The 12468-nt window shown below is 34.8% G+C and overlaps 1 protein-coding gene across 1 annotated transcript in view; it reads left to right on the top strand.

Annotated features, from left to right (window-relative positions):
* LOC122266776 (uncharacterized) overlaps positions 1-9388 on the top strand; it is a 17277-nt gene extending 7889 nt beyond the window's left edge. Inside the window, exons 10-14 of the mRNA XM_086531286.1 lie at positions 376-432; positions 2691-2875; positions 3162-3328; positions 3477-3585; positions 6298-9388. Coding sequence (XP_086387412.1) covers positions 376-432; positions 2691-2875; positions 3162-3328; positions 3477-3585; positions 6298-8300 — 2521 coding nt within the window. The 3' untranslated portion in view covers positions 8301-9388. The remainder of the gene's footprint in view (positions 1-375; positions 433-2690; positions 2876-3161; positions 3329-3476; positions 3586-6297) is intronic.
* The last annotated feature ends 3080 nt before the right edge of the window (positions 9389-12468 follow it).

The raw sequence follows: 12468 nt of genomic DNA, 5'->3' as shown, positions 1-12468 counted from the left end.
ATATATATATATATATATATATATATATATATATTTATGTATATATATTTTTTTTTTTCCCCATTTCATATTGTACAGGTTGGACCAAATTAGTCTTGAAAATTTGTGGCCTGACAGATATCAAAGTAGTGGGTTTTCTAAATCAGTGAAGTACAGGGTAAAAAAGACAGTGTTGGTGCCACAGCTGGGTGGGTAACAGTCAAGCAAACAAATGACAGCCAGATTCAGACCACTGTCTGACTGATAAAGTTTAACCTGTATATATTTGGACTGCTTATGAATTGTTGGTTACCATAGATACTGTAATATGTACAGGGTATGTCCTGTTTTTATGTGGGTACTATGTCTGTTATGTGTATGTCCTCCTACTTTCAGATATACTGACTTGGAGATAACAAACTGGAATACTGAGTATACGTTACTAAAATCTACGTAAGTATGTTGGCCAGCTTTGATGTTATTTGTTCTCTTTTTTGGCAATTATCTTATTTGTTATTATGATACTGAGAATGTTTGGAGAATAAAAGATATTGTTTGTTTTTGTCCATTTTTCTTATTTTTATATATTCATCTTTAGGCTTTCAGTTAATTTACATATGCATGAATGCATGCTTGTGTGTGTTATCATCGTCATTATCATAGTTTTATTTTTAGGTTTCCTGGATTTATATATGCATTAGTTGTTTGTTTTTGTGTGTGTGTGCGTGCATACGTACATGCGTGTGCGTGCTTGGTGTGTGTGGTGTGTTTGTGTGTGTGCGTGCGTACGTACACGCGTGTGTGTGTGTGGTGTGTGTGTGCGTGTGTGTTTGTGTATGTGTTTGTGTGTGTGTATGTGTGTGTGTGTGTGTGTGTGTGTGTGTGTATTTTATATATTCAGTTATAGTTTAGTTGTTAACATCAGTTTTATATGAAACTCATCATTATATTCATTCTGTGTCAATAATCTCAGAAAAAAAGAGAGAGAGTCTGTGTGTGTGTGTGTGTGTGTGTGTGTGTGTGTGTGTGTGTGTGTGTGTGTGTGTGTGTGTGTGTGTGTGTGTGTGTGTGTGTGTGTGTGTGTGTGTGTGTGTGTGTGTGTGCATGTGTGTGCGTGTTCATCAGTTTTATATGAAACTCATCATTATTTTCATTCTGTGTCAATAATCTCAGTACATGAAAGAAAGATAGATAAATGCTTTTGATGTTTCAGAAGCAGTAAGATAATGAATGTGCTGAATATAATGAGCCATTTGATGGTTGGAAAATGGTCTTGATCAGCCTGAGTGTTTTAGCATGAAGGTTAAGGCAATCAGGTATGATAGCCTAATCAAAAAGACTTACAGAAGAATCACTATTGCAAAGAGTGATGAGGGAGGAAAGTATCCATTGAATCAACTAAACAGGAAACTCTCACCTCAGACAGCTTAGAACATAGAGTGTAAATCTGCAAGACTTAGAGTGGATAGCACAGCGTGCACACACCAGGACAGAGTGGAAAATTCTAGCTGACCTTTTCTTGCAACAGTAGCACTGATGAGTAGAGTCATTGGGACTTGAGGAGTTACTTGAGTGATTTTTCTCTTTGTATTTTGTCTTCCCTGGTTCATAGATGCACCAAGCAACTGCTGTGGTTGTTCAAAGTTAACTCACTTGATATATATTCTATTAGGTTTCCATGCCTTGATTGCTATAACCTTCCCACCAGACCTTGAGGGACCAGAAAATAGCTGGTTTGTTTGTCTTTTTGTTTTGTTAGTTGATAATGGATTATGTGTATTATTTGCATTGAGTTTCAAGATTTTACCTGTTTATTGATGGAGTGTTGTTGATGTAGAGCTTTTGTGTAGCTGTGTTTTTTTCTGTTTTTTGTAATGATCCTGAACTTAAGCCTTATTATGAGCCAACTGATTTTCTAGCCTTAAAATTGTCTCCCTATATTACTTTTTTTTTTATTGTAGTCAGGTTGTATGGGATATTTGCTTTTCTTGGTATTTAAAGATATACTTAACCCATTCACAATGGGGCATGTATTTGCCTAATGCTATTGTTGGCAATATAGCAAGTGTGCACAGCTTCCTGCTGAGAGATTTCTCAATACATTAGGCTTTGATGAATCTTAAACCTTTCAGAGCAAATTTCACCCACCATATTGTAAGGGGTAACAAAAAGATTTTTTGAGAAGTCAAGAAAAATATGTATATAAAATGCAACTACACTGTTTATATACAGTCGTAACTCTGTACAACTTGTATATTAGCCGAAAGTCCATGACGTCAGAGGACATCATCAGTTGTGTTGGAAATATTCAGATGATGTCATATCATGTCGGCCAGCGTGAATGGGTTGAAAACATCTGACTTCTTTTTTTGTTGTTGTTGTTGTTACAGTACTGTTTACTACCTTTTTCATACCAGTAATGCTTATGTTGCAATATTCTGTCTTTGCTATACTGTCTGGTATTGTTATATCTTGCAGCCAGTCATTTTAATTTCTAGGTTGGTTGGCCTTATTGTAAAATGTGTTGTTAGTTGTACTTGTGATACATAATTTTGAATGATATTTAATAATTTTAGCATCAAGATAATAATTGGATGTAGTACATGAATATAGAAAGAATGTATTGCACATCATTATGTTTTTATATGTTCATTTTAAAAGAAAGAAAACCATTGTTTAAGATGTGCACCTCACTGAGTATGCTTTTTCAGGTATGCTGAAGATGAAGATGGAGATGCACAGGGTCTCACCGAGGCAGGAGGGAAAACCAAGCCAGGTCTTAGCAACTCAAAGTACTCGGCAAGGGATTATATCCAGCAGCTGTTCAACATCAAGGGCCTCAGAGAACCAACAGACTTGACAGCATCATTAGCCAGCTTTGCCACTTTAAGTTTTTGTAGGTGCTTCTGGGGTTTGTCTGTTTATTTTCAAATGCTGTAAAGTAAATATATGTGTCAATTCTCATACTTGCAAACAACACCTTCACTCTTGGTACATGCTCTTACTCATTTTCTTACTTAAACAAAGGAGGGAAGTGATGAGAAAGAAAATAAAAATAAAGAGGAAAGGAAGAGCAAAACTGCAAATAGCTCATACTTTCTATGGAAAAAATTCTCATTGCATTAAATATTTCTCACTTTGGTTTAAACAAATTCACATGTGTACTTTTCTTTTTTTTACAGGTATCCTTGCAAGTGTACTTGGAATCTTGCTTGTGGTTTTACAGGGAGAAATTGCTGATGGTGATGTTGGTGCTTTAGTTGGTGTATCCATTTTGGCAGTTTTGGTGCTTGTCAACGTTGTTGTCATTGCAAGGCAGCCAGAATCCAAGAAAAAACTGTCATTCAAGGTAATGACTTCAAAGAATAAAAGAAGTAAAAAAATTCTAAGCCAGTCCTTCTTTGTTTCTATATATAGATTCAAAAGTTTTGTGCTTTTGTTTGGTCTTCAACTGTTAAATTGATTATGATAATAATGTACATACTTTTTTTCTTCAGGTGCCCTTAGTACCATGGATTCCAGCCCTCAGTGCCTTCATTAACTTGTATTTGATGTTTAATTTATCGCCACCCACATGGATTCGGTTCTCAGTGTGGATGGCAATAGGTAAGTGAAAATATTTTTTCCATGTTTATGTGCATCTTATAGCATTATAGCCTGAAGGTGTAATTGATATTTGGTAACCTTTTTTTTTTTTAACTTACTGTGAATCCTAGTTTTGCTTGGTAAAATAACGTACGAAAAAATGGCAAAGATTTGCATGTTTTCTTGGTCGTATCAGTATAATCCAAACCTCAGAGCATAGTGTATCACTTTAATTGGTAAAGTTTTTTACATCTGGAATTAGAGTGTAAAAAGGGAAATTTGTATGGCTTTATTGAGTGTAGCCAAATTTATTAACCCATTAACGACGGGTGACAAGATATCACGTCTAGTGGTTTTTGGGTCAGACGCCGGGTGACCGGGTGCACAGCGCTCACTCGCGGCCAGTGCGGCCGAGAATTCCGACGCGTTAGGCTTGTGTGTTCAAATATCCTGGCATTTCGCTCATTTAAAGCCAAAATAGCCCCATCGGGAACGGGTTAAGATTTTAAAGAAAAATGAATTTTCTTACCATCAGGAGGAAGTGTATTTACATATTTATGGAAACAGGACCTGAGTATGAATTAAATATCATCTTGGATTTCCCATTGATCCTGACATGGAAATGATGCCTTCCTAGATTTAGGTACAATTAGGGAGTAAATTCATCTGTGATAATGTATGATTTGAAATTAATACTTTGGGTGAAATATTGTTTCAACCAGTACCAGTGAGTTTAGATCTCAAATGGTTATGAAAGCACATTGTTGCTTGAAGAATGCTACATGATTCATTAGGATTTGTTTTGGAGTGTTTTAACATAGAGTTTGATTGCTACATATTTTCCATTGAGAATCTGCAGGTTGGATCCCACATCTGATATCTATATTCTCTCTGTCTTTGTTGTCTACTGTAGACCCTATCAGGTCTCTCCAGCTTTTATCTCTATTGACCCTTGTAACTATTGTACCAAATACTAATAATTGTCAATTTGCTAATATAATGTATATAGACTCATGTTTCATGCTAAAAGTCTAGAAAATAATAGTAAACACTCAAATCTTAAGATGCCTAGCCCAGCCTAAACATCTTATGATGTAGCATGTCTTGGTAGAATTAATAGTTTCCTTCATCCACCACCTTTAGGATGCATCTGTTTGTAGTTAACTCTCCCCTAGGTTTTTATTTTCTTGATGGAAAATATTGAGCACCATCTCGGCAAGGAATTACTGTGTATGACACACACTAATGTACATTCTGAATATTTTACATACTTTGTTCAATTGATCTTTGTACATTAGTCTGGCTAGCTCAGTGGTGATGAGTTGACCTCCCACTCTGATGGCTGGCATTCATGTCCAGATCAGGGTATGAGAAAATTTCCAGTGTTGCCAGATGTTACCACCCATTTGGTGAACAAGAGATAGGGGTTGGGGCTCCTGTTACAGTTGTCCTACTTACAGAAGCCATAGCCATAGCTGATTCTGGTCTTGTGTGTGAAGAGGGATGCTGTGCCATGTACCATGACATGGTCTGCGCTGTAGTGTTTGAAATGCCTCTTCACTTGAAGTGCCTCTTCACTTTGTTACTCATTGGTGACCTTTAACTTGTTGCTGGTGGGGCTGTTTTGGCTCCATACGGTCTAAACGTGTAAGCCTGCTCTGGTCATGGCCAAGTGCTACACTGCCAATCGCCTGGTGCGCTTGCCAGATGGAAAGCCATGGCAAAAAATCTTGTCCCCAGCTGCTCGTACTGTCACTACTTGATGTAATAACATGTCACCTGGCATTAAAGGGTAAATCTGTTAAACCTTTCAGTATGACTATCATTTTTCCATGGAACTACTAAGGCTATGCTTAAGTATTATTTTAAGTAAGGAATAAGATTCACCCACACAAACAGAATGAATATGAGGTCAAATTTCAAATTTTATTAGTATTCATTTGATTTTTTTTCTAATGTTTTATGTATATACGTTCCTTTTCATTTGTGGCAACTGATATGTCATCATGGAATAAAAGATTTCATGTGAAGGGTTCATGCTGAACATCTGTCAAAAATTGATTTAATAAAAAAAGAAAAAAAATCACTTAAACATATTAACCCATTGCTGGACGGCCTAACTGGCAGTCAGCACAGGTGGTTTATGATGCTGGCAGTACCAGCTAAAAATTAGAGGGATGGGAAAGTGTTTTCTCTGCCCTCCAGTTAGGGCAGACTAGACCAAACAATATTTTTCTATAAGTCCATTACATGACTTTGGAACCCTGTAGCTCTGAAGCTAGCACTGTTACAACCATTATACTTCATGATTGTATGCACGCTTCAACTGAGAGCAGATCATGGTGTCGCATCCTATAGGCACTGACAACCAACTTTTGGGCCTAATCAGTGCTGTCATGTATGTCATGACACCGGTACTCAGTGGGTTGATGAGAAATTGATGGTAGAAATTATCATCATTACTTTTTTTAATGTTTATTTTTGTATTTTTTTTTTTTTTTTATAAAATAATAATATATATATTTTTTTATTAGCACTATCATTAATTGAAGAAATTATGGTGATACATAATGCTCTCGGATAAAGTTAAATTGTTTGATTGAATGTTTTGCACGCATCTGCACAATGCACAGCTTGTATACTTTTGGCTTTTTAACTAACTTTTCACTAATAGTATGCTGCATGCCACTAACACCGCTTCTTGAACTTTTCCCTCATTTTTTTTGCATGTAGGCTTCCTCATATACTTTCTGTATGGCCTTTGGAACAGCACAGAAGAACTGAAAGCAAAAGGTAAATGGAAAGGTGTAGACAACCCTGGCTTCATTAAAGATGAAGGAAATAACAGTAGACTGCAGGTGATACCTACCATTGAAATCCAGCCGGCTACTCCTTGCAGCTCTGTGCCAAACACGCCAACCTCTGTCCACAAAACTCCCAAGGCCAAAACACCTCTTCCAGAATCTCCGCTCGTGACAGCAGAAAGACAAACAACATCTGCAGAAGTTCATAGGAAGGAAACAGGGAGTGTTAGTGAAAATGAGATAAGGGAGGCATTAGCTTCGTTGGATATGATCGTTGATGGAAATGAAAAGAAGAGGATCGATAGTGAGACGAATGCATCTATTCTAGACGATGACCAAGATCTTACCTCGGGCAGCACTAAACGATTATCAAATAGCGACATTCAGGCAAGAGAACTGCCTCCTTTACCTGACATGGGAGCTGAGGAGGATGGGAGCTCATCAGAAAATGAAGAACAGACAAGAAAAGAGAATAAAACTGCAAAGGAAGAAGGTTCTAGTTTATCTACTGATCCTGGTTATGAATCCTTGCCTCAAGTTATAGCTGATAAAGAGCAAATAGCAAAAGGAGAAACAGAATCAGATATCAAGCCAAGCCATGATCCAGGATATCAAACTATTGAGGATGTTAAAGCTGAAGTGGAAAAGGCAGAGAAGGAAAGAAGTGCACAGGGAGATGAAGAAAAACCAGAGATGGAAGAGAAGCCAGAGACAGAAGAGAAACCATTGGAACAAAGTACTTTTGTTGAGCCAGTGTACTCCATAGTTGATAAGAAAGCCAAAAAGAAACTAGAGCCACTAGAATTACAGGCAAAACCTGTAGAGGACAAAGTTGATAATGAATCTTCATTAAAGGGTTCTGCCTCTGCACCTGTTCTTCCTCTCTCTTCCCCACCACCAATACCACCACCACTCCCTCAAGCAGGAAAGGGATTATCAGCAAGTAGTGTCCCAAGCACCCCAGTATCCAGAAAGCATCCATTCAAAACTCTGAAACGTATGTCTAGTTTTGATGATATTCCTCCATCTTCTCCTGATAGTCCACTTGCTCGTCGTCTTGGTAATAAATTTATCATCATTCCAGTCCATGAACCAGATTCTGATAGTGACACCAGTGCTCAAGCTTCACCCAGAGAGAGTGTACAGGATCCATTAATGAATGAGCTCATGGCCAGATTAAAGAAACAGGATAGTAATAAGATCCCTGAAGATGACAAGGATGATAAGACTCTGTTTTATGTTGGCAGTGATGATTCTCTGGAAAGTGCTCTGGCAGGAACAGAATCAAGCAGTTTTGTTACAAATCTACCAAGTCCCACAATAACTGGTCAGACTAGAGAATTTAAGAGAGTATTGACTAAAGACTCCATACTAGATGGTCTAGACACCATTAGAGAGCGAGGAGAGAGCAAGATCTTCACTAGTGAAGAAGACAAACAGAGGGAGAATACTAGTGAAAAATCTCAGGACCTGAATTCACTGACTGAACATAGTAGTGAAACCCAACAAGAAGCCAAGAATGACATTGCCAGAAATGATGTAACTGATAGTCATACTGATGACTATGAGAAGAAAGAGGAGACAGTTCAGAGCAGTGGGTCTTCAAAAACATTACTTTTGAGTGATGGAGAACCTGTAAAAGATTCATTCTTTATAGAATCTGACCAGAAAGAAAATGAAAAGATATCTGAAACTAAAACAAAACCAGAAGTTGAACCTGCTATCAGTATGTCTGATGCTGAAAGTGAAAAACAATCAGAAGTTGAACAAATTGTCAGTAGGTCTGATTCTGAAAGTGAAAAACAACCAGAAGTTAAATCTCCTGAAAATGGTCCTGAAACAGAAATGGAAACAAAAGCTAAAGGTACTGTCCAGAGGTCTCAATCAAATAATGAAGATTTCAATAGACTAAAAGCAATGTTTGATAAATGAATACTATGTAGACTATTTTATTGTGATTTTCTAAAGGATTACATAGTTGCAGTACAATAGTTCTAAAAGTAGTAGTTTATATAATACTCATTGTATTGTACAGACATTCAAATATGATGTGAAGGAAGGGATGCTCAAATATGATGTGAAGGAAGGGATGCTCAAATATGATGTGAAGGAAGGGATGTTCAAATATTATGTGAAGGAAGGGATAGTTTTGGAACTATTTTATACATTATTACTTTGGCTTTGATATCTTTAAAATCACAAGAATGAAAGAAACTTATTTCTGTTATTGCATGTTATCCTTATTTTTCTTCAGTGTTCTTTATGTTTCTCACTTCAACTTTTTATATACCTACACAAGTTCAAATTAACCTTTCATTTGAGATCCTAAATTTTGTTGAGATTTTTTTTTTACAAAATTGTAAAAAGTTACTATAGAATACTTTGACAAGGTCAATGTGCAGTCAAGTGATACAAGGTAATTTATAGCATTATTTGTGGTCTTAGTTTGTAGGTATTTTATATCATTTCTTTTTCACAATTGCAGAGAAAATGTTTATACGTTGAATATTTTTGTATTGATATTGATTAGTATACTCTGCTGTTGTCAGTCAGTATGTTGATATGAATGTGTTCAAGGACTTTTATTGTGCTAGCAGTCAGGCTAGTACAGTGATAATGCACCAGCCTCACATCCCCGTGGTCGGCAGATTGAGCCCATCCAAGCTTGTGAGCTTCTGCTGTCGCCTGGCTGGGCACCACGGTGGGTAAGCACCACAGTGGGTAAGGACCAAGCTCAGATTGAGTCAACACTCACGAGTCAGCAGTTGCTGACACAAGTGGGCTCACCATATTGCATATAAGCCCAGGCGAAGCATCTGCTCCACAATCTGGCTTATCTTATCCTTACTATTATTGTTTCTTTAATTGGGTACTTACATAAAAGTGTTGTAATTATAGAAACAAAGAACAGTACATGTATATAGGCAAATATGATGTAACTAGAAAAAAAAATTGTAAGACATTTGAATTCTAGTTTTTTTCTATGTGAACAAAATAAGAACAAAGAAGTTGAAAATAAATTCAGCACTATGATTTAATGACCTTTAAACCCTTTATGCAAGGAGAATAAGTTGGGTCATGTCGTGTCAATTACAGATTCTGATGTAAATATGATTTTAGATACAGTATGTACATGGACATTCATTTAAGAACATGAATTTAAGAATAATATACACATATTTCAAATGTATTATTGTTCAGACATTTAGAGTACTTCTTTTTTTAATTTACTCTTGAAATATTATTTTAAATAACCATATGAGTCCCAACAGCGTATTTGAACCGTTAGATATTCTGTCAAAAAATCTACTGCTTATACAAAACAGCCAGTGAATGAAGAACATCTGATTATAAGATCAGTTAATGTTTTATTATTTCAGTTAATATATCAACTTCTCTACATTATGAATCAGTCAGAGTTGATGTAATGCTTCATTATATATTTATTAACATAAATGCACATGAACAAATACATTACTTTGGAGGAAGACTACTTGTATATTTACAGTCACATGAGTAAATAAATACCCATATGTAGAATAAATTGATGTTCACTTAGAGATTTTGTTGCATAGATGTCAGAATATTTTTATTTTTATTTTGGGAATGGAGCATGTCACATACTTGATTAGATGAGCAGCATTAAGCTTATACAGTATTGCATGATAACTAGAAATCTAAATATTTGTTACCATCAAAATACTCATCGCATGGAATAAAGAGATGGCTGCTGAAGTGAAGGATGTTGTCAGGTAAGGTGTTTCACGATAACTAATGTTCTTTGTGTTAATTTGATGTTTTCCTGTTATTTTTGCTGTTATTGTTATGTAAAGGATGTTCCTGAGGTAGTGCTATTTTTGTCTTATGTTTGTGTTTTTGTATTGTATCAGTGTGCTTACCTATATTATCTTTATTATAGGTAACTATGTTAACCCATTGAATTTGTGAGTGCATGTATATATATATATATATATATATATATATATATATATATATATATATAATATATATATATATATATATATATATATATATATATTATATATATATATATATATATATATATATATATATATATATATATATATATAATATATATATATATATATATATATATATATATATATATATATATATATATATATATATATATATATATATATATATATATATATATATATATATATATATATATTTAGTCCTACCAGATCTCACCTTTTTACCACATTCCTTGATTTTTCACAAAAATAATTTTTGTTTTTATTACTATTATAATTATTGATCGCATAATGATAAGGATAATAATAATGATAGTAATAGTGATGCTAGTAATGATATTAATAGTGATAAAAAAGTATAAAAAAAACAACAACATATCAGTAAGATCAGGTAGGTTTATTAATTGACTCTGCTGAGTAAGTGCTCAAGTTAGCATAAAGTTTTACACTGTTCAAGCATACTTGTGGGCATATGAATGCATGTGTTTGATTTTATGGAATGCTTCTGTTTATATATTTTTCTGTCTTCAGTTACAATTAGAGGTTATAAATTAGAAATAAAATTATTTAGATTTAATCCACTTTAGTCAATGAGCTTTGCTTTGATGCATTGTCTCTAAATCCCCTATATTTATATAACAGAAGCAAAAAACTATGTTGATACTCCTCTCTATATCAGCAATGATATTGCAAAGATGGTATTGTTGGTGCATTGTTTCTGTTAATTGTGGAAGTTCAGTGTTGGTCTTACATTATACTTTGTTATGTTTTCTTGTATAGAAACTTTTTTTCTATTATGTGTGTGTTCACTTGCTGCCCCTTTTTCTTTCCCTTTTGTTATGTTCTGCTATACAAATATTTTCTTGCTGACATCCTTGACTTTTATTTTTGTCTCAATTTTAGATTTATGTACCTGAAAACTGTTAAACAACTGTTACTCTCCATGCTTAATAGATATAATTCAGGCTTGTTTTACTTTCATAAGGCTTGGTAGTTTATGGTAAAAAAGATTGCTAAAGTACATCATGTCCCCAACTCCTATAATTTTGAAGGATATTTCATGGATATTTATTGGGCCTTGGGAGGTTTCATATCCAATACTCAAGCTTGATATAGTATTACTTTCATTTGTATTATGGGACCATCAGTTTTTGTTATCTTTTAGCCTCCCTCTATACATTTGTAGGGGATGGGATGTCCGTGGATTTGGATAGATAATCATGTGTAACCAGAAAGGAAATTTACTTGTGCATATTCTAATTCTTGTTTTATTTTCCAGGTTTAGTCCAGTATTTCTGTTACGGCATCTGCAACAGTTCAGGGGAGTATCGCATGCAAGGTCTAAAACCTCCCTGCATTAATCGACAAAGAATTGACCTGAAACGTATTGGAACCATTTTCGAATCAGACTCTGAAGAAGAAGTGTATTCTCAAGTAAATTCTAAATTGCTTGAAAATCCCTATACATTGTGAATAACAACTGTAGTTATACATTGAATTAGGATTTTTGAATTGTGATCTGAATAATGGAATTTTTTGTAAATTTTTATATGATTTAGATGTATAATTATCATTCATCTATATTTCATTCTTTATTAATTACCCCTGATAGACCATAAAACATTCAGCATGTCTGTCCCCCCAGCCACATTTAGGGTATGATTTTCAAGTTTCACCAAGGCCATTTTGAATTTACACACCAGAAAATGTATGTTTCATTACCATATATCATATACAGACCTTACATTAGAGCATCAAAATGGAAAAATCTATCTCTGTTACTCCTCATAGCTGAAAAAAAATTACCTCTCAAAATAGGAAGAAAGATTGGAAGAAGCTTCCATGTCTATAAAACACCAGTGCATAAAACATGCAAGTATTGCATAAATAAAACAAGAAAAAGAACATGATAGTAAAAAGACAATATACCGTAGGGCAAGGCAATACTGAGCTTGAGAGAGAAGGCCCTAGAGCCTGAGGAGCAGGAGCTGATATAGTGGGTGTGGCTGGAGGAAATATAAATAAATCATGCAAATAATTCACATATGAGTGATATACCACAAGGCAACTGTACTTTGTTACCTAAAAGTATTGTTTGGAGA

The sequence above is a fragment of the Penaeus japonicus genome, unplaced genomic scaffold, assembly GCF_977035675.1.
Source record: "Penaeus japonicus unplaced genomic scaffold, GWHDUDI00000001_assembly GWHDUDI00000035, whole genome shotgun sequence".
Taxonomy (NCBI): domain Eukaryota; kingdom Metazoa; phylum Arthropoda; class Malacostraca; order Decapoda; family Penaeidae; genus Penaeus; species Penaeus japonicus.
This window is presented reverse-complemented; position numbering and strand designations above follow the sequence as displayed.